This window comes from Sceloporus occidentalis, unplaced genomic scaffold (genome assembly GCF_023333645.1).
Source record: "Sceloporus occidentalis isolate IW3139 unplaced genomic scaffold, rSceOcc1.0.p SCAF_4, whole genome shotgun sequence".
Lineage (NCBI taxonomy): Eukaryota > Metazoa > Chordata > Lepidosauria > Squamata > Phrynosomatidae > Sceloporus > Sceloporus occidentalis.
Genome location: NW_028316984.1, coordinates 88,926,551 through 88,949,822, shown reverse-complemented (window position 1 = coordinate 88,949,822; position 23,272 = coordinate 88,926,551). Strand labels below are relative to the sequence as shown.

The window sequence follows — 23,272 nt, the reverse complement described above, 5'->3', positions numbered from 1 at the left end:
TCACTGGGCAATTGTCTGAAAGTGCTTGCAGATGCAATTACACCATTTCACTCATGGATATCCATGGAATGGTATGGGATATCCATGGAATTATATGATGGTGCCTTCTGCTTGTCAAAGTGTTTTTTCCCACTGCCTCTTGGTCCGTTTTAGTTTCAAAAAATTTGTTAAGGAGGGAAAGGTAGAATACATGTGCAATCCCTTTTGATTGGTATCACTAATACCCCTGGGCCTGGAAGCACCCTGAATCTTAATCCTTATTTACTGTTATACACAATTACGTTGATCTTTTATTATGACTAGGAATATTGCTCTGCCTGCCCTTTCCCTCCATTCTAATATTGTCTCCTAGCATACCTGTTATTACTATTTAATATTTTTCTAGCCTGCTTCTCAGGAAAACCCCTCACAAAGTAGATTCCAACTTTAAAACAAATAATCCGTAAGTGCACCAGTTTTTCTAGCTGTTCTACTCCTCAGTTCACTGTGGGCAGAGCCCATGTACTGGACATAAGTGCCACTGGAAGTAGTAGGATATCTGACTAAACATGCCAGGGATGAGAGTATTATGTGGGAATGAGCTATGCTGATTACAGTGAGACTACAATAAACTGCAGGTTGCACTAGTGCTATGTGTGAGATATAAAACATGCCATGTGACATTTGCATTGGCAAACATGCATTTTTGTTTGCTAAGGTAACATGATGTGACATGATCCCTGATGCACACGCGCAAATGGGGTGGACCTGGAGGGCCAGACAAGTTCTTCTGGTTTTGGTTTTGTCAGTTAGGTAATACTGCAGATTCTAATCTGTGCTTGGCAAGATCCAGGCAGTTAAGAAGTAACTGGAACCATGTATGTTTGTGTTGTTCCTGCAATTCAGTGTGAATAGAAGAAACCAGGTTTAATTATTTCTCTCTTTACTGATCATGTTAGTGATGGCGATTTTTATTTTAGGGGCAGTGTTCTCAACCTTTTGACTCTGTTTTGTACTTCAGTTCTCAGAAGCCTTTGGTGGCATAGCCACCAATAACGGATTCTAGGAGTTGAAATCTAAAAGGTTGAGAACTACTGTTTTAGAGGATCCTACTTGCAGGCTGACTTGTCATGGTGAGAGTTTACACCATATAAATGGTTCAGTATGTGCAGTTTGTAGTACATCTGGCCTTTAGCTATGACAACAGCTATCCTATTCTGGTGATATGAATTACATATTTTAACCAAGCCAAAGAGAACATTGCTGTTTGCAAAACACTCACCTATGCTGGCTGATCAGCAGCAGACTGCTGACTATGCACAGAAGTATTCACAATGGATGATCACACCATAGCTTGAGAAAAAATGTACTATTACAAAACTATGGAGCCCTAATCAAGGTTTTGCCTGATGTTGGTATTATGTCAGGTTTAATGTACAAAGAAAATATACATATGGATGAAGGGGCTCACAGAGCTGCCAAAGGAGGAAATGCTCTTAATAACTTGCAAGTGCTACCTGTCATAAACTCTTGCCTTCTGGGGTACTACTGCTCACCTTCCAGCAACACCATTTCGTTGCTATCATTGTCTTCTGATCCACACTTCAGAATTCTGTACTCAGTCCTGAACCTTTTTCTTTTCAAAACCCTCCCCTTCCAAATACTTCTTTGGCAATCCTTGTGGTTTCTTCAAGCCTGATGAGGAATCCCTGTCCCTTGGCTGTATCTGGTGAATGTACTTGCTGTCAATAAATATAAATCCAAAATATTGTAGTGAAGAGTAATCCAATTCAGAGTTCTTGTTGTAGTGTCTAATGTTCACAGGTAGGTTGCTCTGGGGAATCACTCTTCACTGACAGTGTTTCTTTCCCACTGAGCACATCTTAAATCTGTTGCCCTTAATAGTTATCTTGTTCTTACATGCAAGACATTGCCTTAGACCTGCTGAGATCAAATGATGAAACAGCTTCTTTTTATTAGTCATATATGCCACCTCTAGATTTTTCTTCTTCTGGACCTCAGTAAGTGCAAAACCAGTACACAATTCTTTGCGACTAGAGTGTGGCTTTGGTGCAGCTTCTGTGGCTTCTTAGGACGCATGCATCATTGAAACAGCATACAGTGGTACCCCGGGATACGAATGCGCCGCCTTACGAAATTTCCGGGTTACGAAAAAAATCCATTTAAAAACATTTTTCCGTGTTACGAAGGTTATTTCGGGTTACGAAAAAAATTTTGGTGCTTTTCGGCGCGATTTCACACGGAATCGCGGCTTTCGCTATTAGCGCCTATGGGCATTTCGGCTAGCGAAAGTTTCCGGGTTACAAAAGCGGCGGCGGAACGAATTAATTTCGTAACCCGGGGTACCACTGTACCTCCAAAGTGACCTGAAGCAGCTTTATTTTGGTCTGTCTGTTCAGGCCCTTTGTAACACAGCATCTTTTTAAAGAATGTAATACGAGGCATCATTGATCGAAGTATTAATGATTGTGTATCTCTGCTTTATCGGTCCAAAACACACTGCAAAAATAATCCAGTTTGAGACTGCTTTAACTGCCCTGGCTGAATGCTAGGGAATCCTAGGAACTTTTGAGACATTTAGCCTTCTCTGTCAGAGAGCTCTGGTACCACAATAAACTACAATTCTCAGGATTCTCTAGCTCTGAGCCAGGGCAGTTAAAGCAGTCTCAAACTGATTTATTTCTGCAGTATGTTTTGGACCATACTTCACATTCTGAAATCAAATTAGGCTCAATTTGGTAATGTGGATACCTGTTCACCACTGTCTAGATACAAAAGTACACATGCCAAAGTGGCAGTCTTTAAGATGGTTGAGTTGATACAAACAGTCCTTTCAAATGCCAACTTATCTAAAAATACAGATCCCAAAGCATCTCAGAGAGGCATTCACCTGAGCTAGGTTCAACCAACTTGATACCACGGTAAGACATGGGAGATTCCAGGGTATCCCTTATAATGAACGAACTTGTATTTGTGGTGACAACGAAATTGAGGATCTAGCACACATTTTGTTTAGATGTAACCAACAGGAAAGGGACCAATACCTTGATCCCTATATTAAACGAACAATATTCTGGGATACTCACATCAGAATATCATACTTTATGAGTGGACAAGGTTAAAAAATATCTATTGCCACAGCTCGGTTTCTTCATAAAGCATCACTGTTGAGATCTAGATATGTGGGGATGATTCGTGTTAACTGTAAGGGTGATGAAGAGATTTGACATATGATGATGGATGTTCAATGTTATTTCTACCTCCCATTTTAATTTTAATTCTATTTTACTTCCCATGGTAACTATTTTACACATTACTGTTCGATTGTGTAAACACTTTTATTCTTACCTGTTTATTTGTATATCTTTCAATACATATTGTATATTTTTAGATTTGTATAGTCTGTTTATAAGCTGTGCATGTTTAGACTATTCATACGTATATATAGTATATATATTATATTGTGGTTTATTGGACTTAGTGCACTATATTAACATATTATATATATGTATGTGGCATTGCTTGTATTACTATGTTTTGAGTATTTTGAAATGGCCCTTGGGCTATTCAATAAACTTATTTGTTGTTGTTGTTGTTGTTGTTTATTGAAAAACATCTAGCATGGAGGTGATTCTGAAATGGGAGGGGGGAGGGAATCCAGAGAATTGCCAATGACTCGCCTCAGTAGGTCTCCTGTGCTTCATTCAAGGGCTCTAAAGACAGAAAAGTAGTAGGTGCAGTATCTACTATGTAAGCAGCTGTGTGCCAGGAACACCATCATCGTCTGCAGTGTAACTATCTGCCATGTATCTTGAAAGGTAATAGAAACATGTTGAGTGGAAATAGTTTTAACACATGAACTCTGAGAAACAGCTAAGAGCAATCTTTACTGGTCATTGACTAAACTCCCCCCCACAAAGAATGGAATGCTGGATGGATCGCGTACCTGTGGGATAGACATCAACATGCTCAGGGTGAAGAGAGAGCAGCAAGCAATAGTCAGGCACTGAAGCACTTACACAGTCCCACATACACAAAAAAAGTATGTGAGGGAAGGTAGATGGCTGCTTCTCCATTGCTCATAATAGATACTGGGAACTGGGGTTAATACATTTTATGCTATATCTTCCCTTTCAAGTCCCCAGAAGCACAAAGCTCCATGGTAGGTCAGTATTTTCCAAATGAGCTGAATGACATGTTTATGTGTGCTGAGTGTCAAAGGATAAATAAATACCTGAAGAATGAAGAATTGGGACTATGACCCCACTTGAATAGATCCTGAGAGTCAACATGGTGTACTAGTCTGAGTGTTGGACTAGGACTCTGGGAAGCCAGGGTTCTAATCCCTGCTCAGACATGGAAACCCCCTGAGTGACCTTAAGCAAGTCACCTTCTCTCAGCCTTAGAAGAAGGCAAAGGCAAACTGCTTCTGAATAAATCTTGCCAAGAAACCCATATAATAGGATTGACTTAGGCTCTCAGGCTTGTCGTAAGTCAGAACCAACATTAAGGCACACAACCACAACAATTGGATCCTGTGGATATGCCTTGTAAAAAACACACACTATGTACAACTTATTTCTAAGCCTTCCTTTATATTTCAAGGTCAAAACATGGGGAGAATGCAAAGGCATGCCCATTTACACTTCACTTGCAAAAATCACTTGCTTGATGAAGGAGTTAAAATAATACAAATGCATATGTTTTGCACAATAAGGGTTAACCACCCAATAATTTCTCTCTCTCTCTCTCTCTCCCTCTTTTTCTCTCCTTCTCCTTTTCCCCACACATATATGTACACACATACAGACACCCCCCCAGATATTGTTGCTGTTATAGTTTGTTGCCACTAAATCTTTGCACTTGTGGGCCCTTCAGTCTGTTTTTGTGGCCCCAGACCACCCTTATTCTGGTTAAAAAGGAATGAATTGTTGCATCTGGGAGCAACTGCTTAACCAGTACATAGGACATAATGGCCCTCTACACTGTTCAACACTAGAATGAAAAACAGTTTTCAGAACCAAAAATGAGAGTTGGAGAGGGGCAATTTTTGGTATTCCACAGACACTCGGGACCCCAGAAAGAGAAAATTAGCTTTGAGACCTGCTGAAGTTTCTCGCACCAGCATTAAGGGACGCTTCACGGTCAGCTCCCAAGCTTGCTCAGTCCCCTTGAAGTTTCCATCAGAGCTTGACAAAACAAGAGGCTGCCAAGCTGAGGCCTTTCAGTGCATGATGAAAGTGAACTCTGAACTTTTGCATCACTTGCCACCCAGCCCAAAAGATGGGATCCTGGCTTTCTTCAGGCCTTTTCCACTATACAAGTTTTCACATCTGCCTCATCCCTCCCTTGTTGCCACTGAAAACCAAAGCTCTCATAAAAAATTTAAAACAATAAAAATTACCACCACACTAAAACAGTATAACATTATTTTAAAAACATAAAAAAATTAAACGAATGAATAAAGCACACATAGACCCAATAATATGCTTCCTGTAATTAGCTTTGGTCAGCATTATGGCTGCAGCATTTTTGACCCACTGAAGTGCCTGAACAGTTTCTAAAGGCAGCCTCACATAGAGTGTGTTACAATAGTCCAAACGGGATGTAATCAAAGCAGAAGCTTCCTGACAGTAAGAGCTGTTTGAATGGAACACATTCCCTTGGAGAGTGGTGGAGTCCCCTTCCTTGGATGTCTTTAAAAAGAGGCTGTTGGGGATGCTTTGATTGCATGGCAGGGGGTTGGACTGGATGGCCCTTGTGATCTCTTCCAACTCTGATTCTAGCCAGTTATGATTATTTGCCCTCATCCAGTCCACTACTACCAAGAGACATTGGTTCAGCACCAAGACTGCTTCCTTGAAGATAGAGCTGGATGTCATCAGTATATTGATGACACTGACCCCCTAGCTGCGAGTGACCTCTTTCAGTGGTATCATGTATATGTTAAACAGTACTGATCCCTGAGAAACCCAGCATGCCAACAGTGAGGTTTACAAGAGTCCACCAGCATCATCTTCTGGGTTAGCTCCTCCAGGAAGGACCAGGACCACTGTATAACAGTGTCTTTAAGTCCCACCACAAAGAAGTAACCCAGGAGGATATCATGTTTGATGGTACTGAAAGCTGCTTAAAAATCCAGCAGAACCAACTGGGACACACTCCCCCTGTCCAGTTCCCTGCATAGGTCATCCACCAAGGTTACCAAAGCAGTTTCCATTCAATAATTAGGCCTGAAGTCAGACTAAAATGAATCTGGATAATTCTATTTCATCCAGAAACCCCTGGCACTCACATGCTTGAGAACCTTGCCAAAAATTAAATGTTAGAATGTATTGTATTTTAATTTTTAAGTAATAAAGTATATTTTCAAAAAAGATAAATAAATGTTAGAGATGGCCAATCATTATCCATAATGTGGGGTTCATGGAGGGCCTTTTAAATAACAGCCTCAGCACTCCCTCTTTTAGGTAGGATGGAAACTTGCATTACTGCAGCGAGGTATTTACCACTTGCCTTACCCACTCAGCCAATACCCCCTATAGCTGCTTTCAGGATCCAGGGGAGGCAGAGATCCCCAGTACACATGTGGTGGCTTTTACCTTTCCAAGGATTCTTTCTACATCCTTAGGCTGCACCACTGGACACAACTCCACTGGATGACACTGCAAACACTGGTGACAGCAAAGTATAATTTCTTCACTGCCAGTATTGCCACAGCATAGGCCTTCCAGTAAGCTCTGGCCTATGCTGCTCCAGAGACTAGGACCCGGAGCAATGGGTGCAAGCTACAAGAAAAGAGATTCCACCTCAACATTAGGAGGAACTTCCTGACAGTAAGGGCTGTTCGACAGTGGAACAAACTCCCTCGGAGTGTACTGGAGTCTCCTTCCCTGGAGGTCTTTAAACAGAAGCTTGATGGCCATCTGTTGGGGATGCTTTGATTGAGATTTCCTGCATGGCAGGGGGTTGGACTGGATGGCCCTTGTGGTCTCTTCCAACTTTATGATTCTATGGATTTACTCTGAGTCTTCAGCAATCATCATTCTAGTCTCTGTCTTCCCTTTTCCTCATGACTGATATACTTAAGAAATGTGACATGACCAATTTCTTTAAAATTCCTATGAGATTTGAAAAGAACAAGCACAAAGATAAGTTTCTTAAGTATATCAGTCATGAGGAAAAGGGAAGACAGAGACTAGAATGATGATTGCTGAAGACTCAGAGTAAATCCATAGAATCATAAAGTTGGAAGAGACCACAAGGGCCATCCAGTCCAACCCCCTGCCATGCAGGAAATCTCAATAAAAGCATCCTCAACAGATGGCCATCAAGCTTCTGTTTAAAGACCTCCAGGGAAGGAGACTCCAGTACACTCCGAGGGAAGTGCCACATATTAGGCCAGAAAAGTGTAAGGAAGGAAAAGACTAGGAAGGGTAAGGGTAGCTATGAACAAATTAGACAGGACCCTAAAGAGTAAAGATAGGCTCTAAAGCTAGAATCACCCAAGCCATTGTATTTGCCATCAACATATATGAATGTGAGAGCTGGACAGTAAAAAAAAAAAAAAGCAGATAAGTAGAAAATCTACTCATCCAAGATATAGTGCTGGAAAAGAGTGCTGAGGATAGTGCAGATGACCAAAAAAACCCAAACAAATGGGTCTTGAACAAGTCAAGCCTGAAATCTCCCTGGAAGCCAAGATAATTAAATTGAGGCTGTCATACTTTGGCCACATTGTGAGAAGGCAAGACTCATTAGAAAAGACAATAATGGGCCTGAACAGACAGGCCAAAATAAAGCTGCTTTGGGTCACTTTGGAAGTATGCTATTTAAATACTGCATGTGTCCTAAAAGGCCAGAAGTCATGCCAAAGCCACACTCCAGTCCCAAGGACTGGAGCACAGCTTTGGTGCAGCTTCTGGAGCTTTTAAGATATGTGTGTCATTTAAACAGCATACCTCTAAAGTGACCTAAAGCAGCTTTATTTTGGCCTGTCTGTTCAGGCCCAATGCTAGGAAAGGTGGAAGCTAATAGAAAGAGAAGAAGTCCACATGCCAGAGGGACGGACTCAGCTAAGGAGGCCACAGGCCTGAGTTCGCAGAACCTAAGCAGAGCAGCAGAGGATAGGGGATCTTGGAAAAGTCTTATCCACAGGGTCAGCATGAGTCAGGGTAGATTTGAGGACAGTTAACAACAACAACAACAATTGAATTCCATACACAGATTTGTATGGTTGCCTTTTGAAGAGTGTCACATAAAGAAATGGAACATGGAGGTCCCTTTATGTATGCCTACTGGAAAACAATATGACTTCAAACCATGTAATGAGATTTACCTCATGAAGAGAAGCAGCTCTATGTAAGTGGATGAAACAAACTGAATAAAAACATAACTATTATAGTGAGGAATAAAACTGTGGGATGTGTTTAACTTTGATCATTTATGGAGTCTACTCACCCCATTTGCTAAGTGGAAGAAAAAGGTTGTGAGATGGCAATTCACCAAGAGCAGGAGGCAGTTTGAAGTGCTCACTGCCCAGTTCCCAAGAAAAGTATTACTATCTTTTTTACAGCTGAGTGGGAAAAGCAGCATTGTGGGGTTTGAAAGCCTTGCCGTTACGTTGATGCTGATGAGGTTGTAAAGCTGGCACTGCCTGCTGCACACTTGCTTCTACACTCCAGAACAGCTACTCAGTTGGGCAGCTGTGAAACAATGTGTTGCAAAATGACAGATGCTTATAATACATGTTCCCCAAAGGGAAAGTGAATCTTACATATCTGCCCTGGCATTTCCTGCTGCAGGTATACCACTAGGACATTGTATGTGCCATGGCACTAGGGAACTAGGGCACTAGGAAAAATGGATACCACACTGAGGTTTCTTGAAACTATTGATGTGGCATCACACAGAAAGCTGCAAGGGTGTAGCAGTTTGTCTTGTGCGTCAGTTGCCATTGTGCAGTTCGTTTCCGCACTGTCCCAGACCAGGCTTGTGCTAGTTTTCTGAAGTTCATGAAGCTTCTCATATGGCATAAAAAAACATCCAGCATACATTTGAATAGCTTCCCTTCTGCTGGGAAAACAAAAAGAAAGCAACTATGGAGTCTGGATTAGATGGGCTTTTGGTCTGATCCTGTAAAGCCATTCTTATGTTTTCTCTTTATGCCCCGTTGTGTGTTTAATTTGTTTTAAATTCTTCTAAGAGATAGCTGAATAAATTAGATTGTTTACAAAGAGTTTTCACAGTACTTAACTCTGTGTACATTTTAATGCTTAAACAGAAGCAGAATTTAGGCCTTGTTCATAAGAGATGTAAGAAATATTCCAGAAAAGCAGACCTGCTGGATGCATATATATTTCTGTTTAGAATGGGTTTTTATGGAACTTAGTTGACATTATATAACAATAGTGAACAATAACAATCATAACCTTCTCCTCCATTTCATTAATATTTAACTTCTGCTTGTGACTCTGAACCCAATTTAGCTCTCATCCTGAAAACGCAAACACATACCAACCATATGTTTGCTTTGAGCAAAACAATTAAGCAGACTACAACTCCCAATACAGAACACAGGAGAGAAAGATAGCATTCTTAGAGGTTTTTAGATTGTAAGCCTGAGGGCAGGGAACCGTCCAATTAAAAAGATTGTATGTACAGCGCTGTGTAAACTTACAGCGCTTTATAAATAAAGGTTAATAATAGTAATAATAATAATAATAATAATAATAATAATAATTTTCTTTCTGGTCTTTCTTCCAGAGCAGTAGAAACTCATAGGCTCTATATTGTTTATCTTTGTACAGGCAATAACCAAGGCTGGAGAGCACAGATTGAATAGTTTGAAAAGAACTAAGAACAGTATGAAAGAGACTGTTAGCTGTTGCACTATTTTTTGTTCCCACGGTCATCTCTGGTCAAATAGATCTTGCATGGTTCTGCAAGACTACAAAGGTGATATGACTGTATTCACCATGCACAGTGATCCCTCTTTCAAATTTGTTTTGAAAAAACAAATAGCCATCTCTGGCCAGTTTCCCCCTTATGAAATTTAAATTTTGAGTTGAGTTTCATACAAGGGTTGTTAACATTTTAATTGGCTTTACTTCTCTGTGTTGAACCTGCTGTCTAGATATTTAGCAGGTGAAACTTCTTGGCATAAAGTGATTACAGACAGACATACAAACATTTGTAGGACCAAGATTAGTAAAAAACATCAACAATGTGGTTTGGGTACTGAGTTAGCACAAACATCTGCTACATCCTATTATATTTTTCTGTAATGAAAGAAAAAAAATATTGTTGACTTATTAAATCTTTATCTTTAGGATGAAATTGCACTGATGCCTTCGTCTCCCTTAGAAGCCCATGAAGCTCTACTTCCAGTAAGTTACATACTTTCTTCTATTTTGGGATTTTCAAAACCAGATTGTCATAGTCCTATACAAAAAGGGAAAACAAACTTGGGGGTTTAACATCATCCTCATCTTCAGTTTTACTGAGTAGTATGTCCAGTATGCAGACCATTTTTCCATTTGTTCATTACCAACTTCTGCTTTACAGTGCTGAGAATATTTTAGCCCTGCCTTTGTCACAGTTACTACTTTTGCTACAATCATGTGTAGCAAAACATGATTGCCACCGGTAAATTCCTCTTTGTCTATACAGTTTCAATTCATTTTTATTTCTACCATTCTACAGAGTCCAGTCAGAAGTTAATATTGAATATAATACTATGTCAGTTACTCGATTTAGATATTCAGTGTGTATATTTATATCTTGCTTTTTACAAATTCAAGGAAAGCATTTTATACCATTTTGACAGTTTCTCAAAATGATAAGAACTAAAATGCTAATTGCAAGATAAACAAAAAGGCAGCCAAGCATTTTTCTGAAGAGACGAAAAGCTATGTCATAAAGCTTTTTCTAAGTCCTGGGAAGAAAAGAAACTACCTCTGCAACGCTATTGTATAGCCAATAGTAAAGGGGAGCACTGCTCCCTGTAGAAAACTATCCTTTCTATTACTGATAAAACCTAAAGCAAGGCTTGTACTGAAACACTTACCTTCCAACTCTCCCTATTTGTCAAGGGTAGTCCCAATTAATCCTCTGTCACACACTTTTTCCATTACTTTTAGAATGTCCCAATTCCTCATGCTTCCTCTCACTTTCCTATTTTGTTTTTATCTGACTTCAATTGGTGCAAACTGTGTACAAAGTGAATACTTTGCATCCAGCTGAGGGGAGAAGATGGAGTAGAATCTTGCCCTTCCCTATAGACTCAAGCAAAAGCAACTTGCTGCAGCCTCTCCTCACATGTCTGTTGTTCCTTATTAATAACTTTTACCATTTTGGCCAAACTGTGGTGTTGTTTGTCCACATACAACCCAGTTTTCATCTATGAAATGTAGGAGAGTATGCACTTAACAAGTACTACAGCTCACATGGAGATAGATGGCCTACATGGTTATCTGTAATCACTTCCTGGCTATATATATTTGGACCAATTAAGCCTCTGAGCACATTATCAGTTGGTGGTAATTTCTTTTAAGTGCTTGATGTGAAGTGCTGCTAAAACTTAAGCTATGAAGCTTGCAGGAGGCAAGAAGACACCAAAGCTAAATGTATGAGTGAATTTATTCATACCAGGATTTGTAAGTTGGTTGTTACTTTGACTTTGAGTACAGTTACTTAAAAGAAATCCCAGTTTTTAAAAATGTCCTGTGTAAGATAACTTGTGATTACCACAGTACCTCCGAATAATGTTGGTAACTGAGTAGTGCCTGCTCATTCTTTACAGGGACTTTCTGGTAGTCTCCCCTTTAGGCACTGGCCAAACTTAGACTACTTAGCTTAAACAAATTGAAGTCACGCAGTCTCAGTGATTAGTATTTATTTCCTGAGCACAATAGGTTTGCCTGTGTGATTATTCTTGTAAAGCTCACTCTTGTGCTACAAGCTTGCAGGTATCCAAAGGAATTATATGTAAATTAATAGTTATTACACATCTCCAACTAATACTAAAAGAGGAAGTGGAAATCTTAAGGAAAGTTCAGAGAATCTTGTGCTATCTAGAAGTTAAGAAGGAGTTGGCTTGGCTTAAGTAATGGGACTGAGTCCCATGCCAAGAAAATGATAAAAGGCAAATCTGAGAATAGTAATAAATTCTTAGCTCTTTAGAAGTCAACTGTGCCTAGGAGCACATGGCTGCTAGCAAGATGGTTGAGATGTTCAAAATCACTTCTGTAATCTCTTGGAAGTGAGCTAAATTTTGAATATATACATTAGTTATAGCCTGTCTCTCCTCCACTGTGCTGAAGTTCTGGCTCTCTTTCCTACTTTTCCTCACAGCAAATTTGCAGTGTAGTTTAGGTTGAGAGAGAGAGAGAGAGAATACAGCAGGCCCAATGCCACCCAGTGGATTTTTGGCTGAATGGGAATTCATTCATTCATGGCATTTATTTATTGCCTCTTGACTCAGAGCTGCTCACAGGTGATGCACAACTGATATAAACACTTTAAAAACATTAAGTAAATATTTCAAAACCTACTGAAAACCACCCAAACCTCTATTTTGAACAGTCAGTTAAAAAGCAAAACCAGGCAGAGCAGACACTTGATATCGAATCAACTTGATATATGGCTTCTTTTAGAAATAGTTCTATGGCAAATGGATGGTTGTAATCTTTCTTATTAGGAGAGGCAAAGTTATTTAAAAAGACTTGAGGATGAGGGGACAGAAGATTATAGTCCATTGTTAAATAAGGATCTGACAGTTGCTTTGGGCTCAATGCTGTTTTCAACCATGTATGTAAAACAAGGGTGGGTAAAGTATGCCCTCCTGGATTTTGTTCGAAGGCTGTAATTGCTATCATCCCTTACCATTGCTGCCTAGAACTGATGGAAGATACAGTCCAGCAACAATCGAAGGGCCATAGGCTGATGTAATGCATCTTCCCCTCACTTCTCCAGTAGTTCATAGTGGCTTATATGACAAAAGAACAATTTCTAAAAAGCTGTTTGTCTAGCCCAGAAGTCTCATGCCGGGAAGGAGATAGACTCTCCCATTTATTTTATTCCTTCTTCTCTCTTCCATTTCTCAGGACCTACACATATATCCCCTCTCATAGCAGACTTGGTGGCCTTCTAGATATTCCTGGGCTGCAACACCCATAAGGTCTAGCCAGCATTGGCTGTGGTAAGGGATTATAGAAGCTAAAATCCAGCAACATCTGGCACATCACAGCTGTCTCCTCTGTTATAGGACAATGACATAGGGCCACCTGCAGAGAAAATAATGGTTTCTGTGCGTTCCAGGAACTCCCTAAATATATAAATAATTTGAGCCTACCAAACTTGTCGATAGAACATTTTGTGATCACTATCCTGGAAGAAACTTACCTTAGGACAGTTGATAATCTCTCTTTCACTCACTCACTCACTCAACTGAGGAAAATTTTATTGGATGAAAAATTCAAAATGGCCACTGCCAAAATGTAACTTTAACACATTTTCACTTGTAGATAGGGTTACCATAATTCTCTACTATAAACTGGGACAAAATGTAGGACATAATTTAGACCAAAATGCAGGTCCACCATTTTTCTTAAATGTCCTACATTTTTGGCTAAATTTTATCCTACAATTGTTCTGCATTTTGGTCTAAATTATGTCCTACATTTTGTCCCGGTTTATAGTAGAGAATTATGGCAATCCTACTTGTAGAGATTGAGGGAAGATTTGGTTTTGAGGAGTATCTTGTGTTGGCTCGAATGTACAAAATCCAATGCAATTTGTTGACATGATTTTTTAAAAGCATTATCATCTATTGTAAACATTTTTATCTATTTGTTATTGACTGACTGATGACATGCTTGCCTTTCTGCTAAGTTTACGGTATAGCTTACAAGGTGAGCCCGTTTATATACAATATTTTAAAATATGCAATAATGATAAAATATAGAACTGGCAAATGGAACTTCAGAAACAGAAACCATGAGCTTGTTCTTTTGGCTAAGATCAACTGTTCCAGGCCTGGAGTTCTGCCTTTCTCCTGAGAGAACTTTAGTAGAGTGACTTTGAATATACAGTGCTACCTCGGGTTACGAATTTAATTCGTTCCGCGGCGCCGTTCGTAACCCGATACATTTCGCAACCTGAAAAGGCGCTGGAAGCCGCTAGCCGCGGCTTCCGATTTGAATTTTGCGCCGAAATTAATTTCGTAACCCGAAAAATCTTTCGTAACCCGGAACAGTTTTTTCCAATGTAACTTTTTTGTACCCCGGAAATTTCGTAACGCGGTGAATTCGTATCCCGGGGTACCACTGTACGTATTGCAAAAGACATAGTTCTGGTGCCATTTCATTCAGATCTGTTTTCTTCATAATTTATTAACAGAATATGACTTAAAACAAATGGAATTCTTTAAGCACACAATAAATATTTGATTAAAATGAGGACCTCAATGCTCATAACCATTTTAATTTAGTGGATTTTCATCTGTTGTTTTCAATTGGCTGCTCAAGTGGTTAAAGAGCAATGCAACATCAGACCAGGAAGGCACCACTGTAGTGAGATTATGCTAAAGTATGAACTAGGAAAAGGTGGAAGTAAATTATATGTGTGCAATTTTTTAAAAAAATTGTCCCATCCATTCAGGGAAAAATGAGCTATTTCTTATCCAGCCATTTTGATTTGGGGCATTTCATAGCTCTTGTTATATCATCTCTTGATATAAACTTGCCTAAATTCTCTTCTTATTAAAATGTTTAGAATCCCTATAATTATTTTCTGGGAACTTGGAATTCCACAGTAGTCTATGGAATGTTAGTGTTAGAGAACTTGGAATGCCAGAGTTATATGAATATGAGCATCACTGGCATCTTAAATGGCAGTGAACCTTCATGAAGGTAGGCACCAATGCCTTCAGGAATCATGAAGGTTATAGATAGAAGCAGCCAGAAATTCTTCTCTTTCAAGTTTCACCTGCACATCTAGGAGCTATTACTGGAGGAAAGGCAGGATGTAAAGTGAGCTCAAGATGGGGTGCATGTGGATCTCCCACACTTTATCTTCAAAGCACCTACTGTCACCCTTCTATATCCAAAGATTTCTTATCCACAGATTCAGTCATCGATGGCTTGAAAATAGTTAAATAATATATAAATTCCCTTTTATATAAGGGACAGTATTTTACTATGCCATTGTATTTAATGAGACATGAACATCCATGGATTTTAGTACCAATGGGGGTTCCTGGAACCAAACCCCGGAGGATACTAAGGGCCCATTCTATAAGGTAGATAGGCTGAGAGAAAGCAACTGGCCACCCCATGATTTTTGTAGCTCTGTCAGGACTTGAATTTGGATTTCCTAAGTAAGATATTTGTGCTTAAATCTGGTTCTTAATTATCAGAATATGACTGGCAGTACTCTCAGCTTCAGAACTGTTGTTGTTTCAAACTGTTCCTTGCATCAGTAACCTCCTTTACCAGTTTAACAGCCCTGGATTTTTTGTCTTATTTTTCATAGAAAAATTAAATCAAGCCTGAACTCTCCCTAGAAGCCATGATGACTAAACTGAGCGTGTCATACTTTGGCCATACCATGAGTATACATGAGTATATGTCTTCATGAGAAGATATGACTCACTACAACCACAGCTCTGTGTCTGCAAGACTTGAGCAGAGCAACTGAGGTTAAGGGGACTTGGAGGTCTCACATTCATAGGGTTGCCATAACATGACTCTGGACCTTTATTATCTATGATGTGTTCAGTTAATCCAAAAGCAGTATTCATAAAACTCCAGTCCATTCTCGGTAGCAGTCATATTGTCATTCCACCAAAGGGATGGTCAACATCACTACTGTTGTAAACATTTTTTCCAGGACATTTAATTCCAGTTAATGTATCAAAATACAATCCCCATTAAGTTTCCTCCTCTCCCAACCAGATATTTTTGCAAACCACATCTTCACCATGCCTAGTGATCTTTCTTTCCTGTTGGTGGATGGTTAGGTCCTGGCTGTTTAAGCATCAGCACTCATGTGTGAGTGCTAGAAATGTAGAGAATAATGAGTTTAGTAAAGGCAAAAAATAGATTTGCAGTAGGAAACTATATAAATGTTTTATATTAGATAATGTGATTGAAAACCATTGTAAAACAGAATCAAAACTAAGTAACATTGCAGAAGATCTATACAATATAGTAAAATGAAGGAACCATTTGAAAGAGGTAGGAAAACATGAGCAATTATGCTTTCATAAACAAAATAAGAGCAAACAGTATAAGAATACAGGGGCAAGGGAAAACCCCATTCAAGTTTCATTTAACTTGGGCAGACTTTAATAACAGTCCAAAGCAGTTACTAAAGAAGCAAAGGGGAGAGGTCTTGAACTATAGGAAGAGGGAAATGTCCACACCCAATTCTTAAATTGGAAGGTGGACACAGATCCTGGGTGATAGGCACAGTCTGGTAAAATAGTGCACCAACAACAGAATTGTGGGTTCACTCTGTTGTGGCTGTCTCCATAGTCTCTGAGTGAATGGCCAGGGACTGGGGAGAAGAACTGGGGTTGCTCAGGTGAGAGCTAATGATTAATGTGCATGACCTGATGCAATTCTACTTTGCTACCGTTCTTGTCTATTTATACATGTGTATGTGAATCTTGGGAGAGAGTGAAAGAGGAATAAGGTGCCCCCATTAGTGTAATCTTCAGCAGAAGCAAACATCGTATTGGAGGTTGGCCATGCAAGATAAGGGAAAGGCAGGATAGATAACTGAAAACTATCCTGAGTTTCAGTCCTTTCCTCATTTTTTAAGATCCAGGTTGCTCAGTCATCCCACTCTGGTCTGCTGTTGCTACTGCTGAATGTTAATCCAGTCCACAATAAAATAAAGACTGTCCATGGCATGGCTGTGGATGAAGGGGCTGGCTTGGTACACATTACTGAGACTTGGGTAGATAGTCTTGGAGCAGTGGATCCTAGCTTTTTCTACCTGGAGCATTCCAGGATTATGGTTCTGGGGAACTTCCTTAACATCCACATCAAGGCTGTCCAGATCAGGAATAACCATGGGGCTCCTTCGGTACATCACAGACCCAATGCGTGTGATAGGACATGTCTTGCAGCTGGGTTGTTGGGTGGATGGGGAATGATGTAACTTGGAGGGTTTCAATACCTCTGTTGCTGTGGTCAGATTGCTTCCTTGCAAAGTTTTATTTGGTGGTAACAGACCCTCCCTACAGGGATGGAGGACCAATTAAGATGGGCCTCCCTTGGAAACTTGAAATCTGAAGGATTTTTGTCTTCTCTGGGTGACTTTTCTGGCTGATATGGATGATGATTCAGTCGAGGCCTTGATCTCCCTCTGGAATGGTGAAATGAAAAGCAACATCAGTACAAACACTCCTAAGCAGCACTGTGGAGGCTATACAGTTGGCCCTCCTTGTAAACGAATTTTTTATACTCACATTCAAGCATCCATGGCTTGAAAATATTCCAAAAAAAGTATAAATTTCTATTATCAAACCTTGATTTTTCCATTTTATATAAGGAACACCATTTTGCTATGCCATTGTATTTAATGGGACTATGAGCAATGAAACAGGATGGACAAAGGCTAGAGTTCAAGTGGCATAATTCATGGAGGGAAAGCAATTGAATATCATCAAAGAGTCTGCTGTGCCTATTATAGGTCATTGGGGGTAGCAAACAAAAACAGCACACTAAAGAAGCAAACATCTTCTGTTCTTTGCCAATTGCACCTTTGGCATGCTGTTTAGGAGATGTGTTCAAAATGGTGAGGAACTTATTGGGTTCAGATTCAGAGAGGCAAGAAGTGGAACCTTCAGTTGTCTGCTGTAACAAATTTGCTAGGAACATGGAGGAGAAAATCATTCAAATTTGCTCAGAATGTGATGCTGCACTTATTATGGTTTCTGGGAAAGTGTCCAGTGCTCCATCTAGTCAGTTTTCTTAGGATCAGTTCCAGAAGCTGAGGCCTGATGATGTGGTCAAAACACTTGAATCAGTTTGGCTCACCACACATAAATTTAACCCTTGCCCATATTGGCTGATAAAATCTAGCAGATGTTGGGGTGGGTCCAGGGGATGCCAAATGCCTCAGTCTGTCACGAGGAGGTGCCTAGTGCCTTAGAATCATAGAATTGGAAGAGACCACAAGGGCCATCCAGTCCAACCCCCTGTCATTCCTTGAAGTAATATGTAATGCACCTGCTTCTGAAGGGACCTGCTAGTATCCTCTTTTGGGGCAAGATGTTTAAGCATATGGTGGCTGGACAACTTCAGGCATTCTTGGAAGAACAGATTTTCTGACCCATTTAAGTCTGGTTGCAGGTCACAGCACTGTACTGAATGACCTTGGCCACTCTGTTTAGTGACTTACTCCCAGTGCAAGACAGGAGTACTACTACCCTGTAGATCTTCTTGGGTTTCTCATTGATTTTTGGTTAAAGGTATCTTACTGCACCAGCTTTGTCAGATGGGAGGCACTATGTTACAGTGGTTCTATTTCCGTCTGCAGGTCTAGTACCAGGGAATAATAATGGGGATTCTACTACAGCCCTGTAGCCATAAAGCTGTGGGGTGCAACATGGTTCCATCTTGTCTCCCATGCTCTGAAATATTTATATGAAGCCACTGGGGAGGTCATAAAGAGATTTGACACTAGAATTGGTTGGGGCTGTGCAGGTGATATACCAGTGTCTAGATGCTATAGTGGGCTGCATGAGGGCCACTCACCTAAAGCCAACAAAGATGAATCATATGGCGGCTGTGTGAACTGGCAGCTTTGGGGTCTGGGAATTGGGTATGCTTCCTGTTGTGGGTGGACTTCCCTGGGGGAGCAGGTGCATAGTTTGAAAGTAGGATAAGATTCATCTTTGTCACTGGAGATTCAAATGAACTCTGTGGAGTGCTTGGGATCAGCAAATGAACTCTGTGGAGTGCTTGGTTCCCTATCTACAACCTTTTCTGGAGAGAGATAACATAGCCACAATAGTCCATCCAGTGGTAACTTTCTGGTTATTCTACTGTAATGTGCTCTCTGTGAGGCTATCCTTGAAGATGATTCAGAAATTGCAACTTGTGTAAAATGCAGCAGATAAACTGCTGACCAGAATATAAAAAAAAACATATAATACTGATTTTGAGGTAGACTGTTGACACATTTCCATCCCTAGTTTAAGATACTTGCAATGACATTTAAAGGCTTTAAAGGTTCCAGCATATTGCTTGGAACCTCCGTATTTGTAGGAGCATCCTTTCCAACATACATGTGCCTGAGAATTGAGATCTGTCTCTGTTCCCCATTAGTCAGGGCAATATGCTGCAGGAAGATGTTTGAGAGGACCTTCTCTGTTGTGACACCCCACGTGGAGGCATTATTTATGCCAACATTACTGTTATTTGACACCAAGTGAAAATGTGGCTGTCCACTAAAGTCTGGAGTGGGGTGGGGTGGTTAAATAGTTTTACACAAACTTATCCCATGGTTTAAATTGTTTTAACCTATCTTAATCTGTTTGGATCTGTCTGTTTAGCTTATTAAATGGCTTGATATATTTTAACCCTTTAAAATCTTTTTATTGCTTATACTGCTTTAAATTGGTCAAGTTGGTTTTATTGTATGTCACCTTGAGATGTCTAGACAGATGGCAAGATATAAATATTTTTACAAAAGAAAAGAAAAGAAAAAGAAATTACCATATAATCTGTACTTGGCCAAAGTAGAAAATGTTATACAATAAATAGAAAGTAATTGAGTGAGTTAAGATTGTTTTTGGAATTTTTCCAACTTTTTAAAAGGTTGCTTTCTGGAGATAAGCAGAAAAAGGGGAACATGAAAAACATGTAGACATACAAAAAATAGTAAAAAGAAAGCATTACAAAGAAATCAGATTTATTACAGACAAGAAAAACAAATCTGAACAGATATGTGTTCATCAAGCACGTTAAACAAATAACAGAACTAATGTGTTTCTTTAAAAGAAAGAAGAACCTAGAGCCCTTCAGAGTGCAAACACATCACATGAAAATATGATTTATGTTTTTTTTTTAGAAAGATGTTCTTTCTCAATATACATACTGAAAAGATACACTTTTGTAGCTGCAGTTTTTTTGTAGCTGCAGTTGAGCAGTGGTAAATGCAGGATGGTGGTGGCAGCAATGGCTCTGAAATATGTGACACAATTCTTGCCACTGGTTCTCTTTGGGAGGCATTGCACAAACTCAACTACAAATAAGTGAGAATTGTTGTTTTTTTTATGACAGATGAATGCAGCCATGTAAATGGGGATTTGTTTATTAGTTATTTATATCCTGCCTTTCACAACACAAGTACTTCCAAGTTGACATACAAAGATGCTTCTGTAAAATACAGTAAAGAGTATTCAAACAGAAAATTCATGAGGATCCACCCAGCAGGGCAGTTGGAGAAACTAGCTCATGAGGCAGAAAGAAGGGCAGTCTGGATGGAGCAAACCTTAAGCCTGCCTTTAAAAAAAGCAGACCTTGCTCTGTTTTCCCTGGAATCATGTTGTGTAGTTTGTGGTAAAGCGAGATAGGAAGATTGGCGGGTTACAAATGGCCCTCAAGGGGCCGTTTTCCCGCTGCCGCCATTCGCTGCGTAGGAAAGCCCCAGCGGCCAGACCCCGAGGCTTCCCCGCGCAGCAAAAAAAGGAGCGCTGAAATGGTGCTTCTTTTCGAAACGCGGAAGTGGCGCCACGAGGGGCGGAGCACGCCCTCGCTGCGTCACTTCCGCCGTGACACGTCTGGACGCACAGCGTCCAAGATGTCAAAATGACGGCGCCCATTTACGACGCGCTCCGCGCGTACTGGGAGGAAAGGCCGTGAGGAAGGTAAGAACCTTCCTAACCTTAATACGGCCCTTCCTAACCCTAGTACGTGCGGAGCGCGTACTTTATGGTGGTTTGTAACCCGCCATTGTCTTGTTTATTAAATGGAAAGTGTCTTAAATAGGGTAGTCAGGGAAACAGGGTTTAATCCAATGTAGCCTGAAAGTAGGATTTGGAAAATGTTAAATTTTTTGAAAACAATTCTCCAGCCAGCATATCCATGCTGGTTGGAGATTATGAGAGTTGGGGTCCAAAAATTAACTTTTCAATGCTCTTTCTGAAAGGCAAAATATGTTTCAAGATGATGTATACATGTGAGGGAGAGTCATGTATGTGGCTAGTTGTTTCAATTGTTTTTTTTCCCCCTCTGTCCAGTTCCCAAACAAATGGGATTTTGTCCTAGTCTGTGATGATCACATTCCCTACAGTGAGAAGGATCAAAGGAAAAACAGGTTTCTGGAAGAACTGCACAGAAAAGGCTTCATTATCAAGGTAAAACAGAGATACTGCCCAGCAAAAGTGCTACCTACTTCATACATTCCTCTTTGGTTATAGAGGATGTCTTGTCTTTCCTCCCATTTTAATAAGAGATTGGTAGCACTTCCCTACCCAAGACAGGTTTACTTTATCAATTTTATTGTTTATATGTACAGCGCTGTGTAAATCTACAGCGCTATATAAATAAAGCATAATAATAATAATAATAATAATAATAATAGAACCAGTGCAAGTAGTTTGCTCACAGAGCAGGAAAGGCCAACTGCTTGGATATAGTTTAACATGGTGTCCACTACAGAACTTGGTTATATTCCTTTCTTGAACTGTAGCATCCAGATGTCTCTAACCAGTGGCCATGATACCTGGAATTCTGGGAATTGGAGTCCAGCTGTGGCCTAGCTAACAGGCCATTCCTCTGCTTTGAGAACATAGTTGCCCCATCACCTGTGCCACAATCCTTAATGGGGAAACTTCTGTGGAGTGAAAATTGGAAATTGTCAAGATCTGGTGTCCAATGGGCCTTTCAGTCACCCTGGAATATCTTAGTTGCCCAGCTTTGTCAGGAGAATTGAAACAGAAGTTGTCAATTAGCTAGAGTATGATTAATATTAAGCTCTTATGGAAGAAATCAAATGTTGTGCAAGCAAAATTCTACTTGTATGATAGGACATTCTGTCTCTTCCTCACCTCTTCCTCCTATGCATTGGTTGCCCCAAGCAGACGTTGGGAAAGTTACTTGTGTGTGATTAAATGTTTGGACATGATGGCTGGGGGATTCTGAGATGATTAGTCAAAAAATTGAAGTTTTTGGGCCACTGTCTCCAACTCTCTGGAACAGATTTTGAGACTATGTCAGGGTGAGTTGTGAATGCAGGGATGGATAACTGGTGAGACCTTCGTATGTTTCAGGCTGCATTTTCTGTTTTCTCCCACTATTGGCTATGCTGGGTAGGGCTTCTGGAAATTCCACTGACAAATTGAGGGTGACAGGCTGCCCACCCTTGCACTCACAGAAGCAGAAAAAATTAACTTCTCCTGGTTTCACCATGATTAACTTATGGCAACTCTGTCCTGACCTTTGTTAGCAAAGTTTTTGATCAGTGGGGGTTTGCCTTTTCCTTCCTCTCACAATGAGAGAATATGACCTGCCCAAGGTCACCCAGTGGGGTTGCATGGCTGAGCAGGAATTTGAACTTTGGTCCAGTGCTCCAACCATTATACCACACTGGCCTGACTTTATTCTCTTTTTTGATATTTACTTTGTTCTCCGTATTGTCTCTGATTCCTAGACGATTAAAGACAAAAAGCTCTTTTATGGAGTTCATGCCCCAAGTGCACTTTTCCGAAAATACCAGTGGCTTTTGAGAAATCCTGACAATGAATCAGAAATTCTATGTGCACAGCAACATGAAGATGAGCTGGGAGTGTCCCTTTCACCAACAACAAGGTAAAATAGAAGAAAAGTCAAATATCCTGATTGCTTATATGTTCCAGCCACTTTATAAAGGCCATTCCAAATGGCATTTTCTATCACATTTTATCACTGGTTTCTACCAGTGGAGACAGAATTTTTATTATTTGCTTTTTACTTCCTTTGGGGCTGTGCCTCCAGCTGCCCCTTTTACAGCCAGATCGGGGCCGTGACAATCACACACCACAGCTCCAATCTGGCCTTTGCAGGAGGCAAAAAGCCGTTTCTTTTTGCACCCTGCAAAGGGTGCACTATCCGTGGCTTTACGGCACTCCTTTGGCACTGCGTCATGGGATGCAGCACTAGAGGAGCACTGTGACACTGCACATTGTGTGGAGTGGCACGCGATGTCACACCACCCTGGGGGAGGAGTTGGGCTGTGCATCATGTGGCCGCCACGCCCCGACTCCACTCCTAAG

At 40.4% G+C, this 23,272-nt stretch overlaps 1 protein-coding gene across 2 annotated transcripts in view; it reads left to right on the top strand.

The window, feature by feature from the left end:
* ANO9 (anoctamin 9) overlaps positions 1 to 23,272 on the top strand; it is a 70,182-nt gene that overhangs the window by 9,453 nt on the left and 37,457 nt on the right. For both annotated transcript variants that reach the window (XM_089520805.1, XM_089520804.1), the window contains exons 2-4: positions 10,332 to 10,388; positions 21,260 to 21,376; positions 22,672 to 22,829. In XM_089520805.1, the coding sequence (XP_089376931.1) occupies positions 10,332 to 10,388; positions 21,260 to 21,376; positions 22,672 to 22,829 (332 nt within the window). The remainder of the gene's footprint in view (positions 1 to 10,331; positions 10,389 to 21,259; positions 21,377 to 22,671; positions 22,830 to 23,272) is intronic.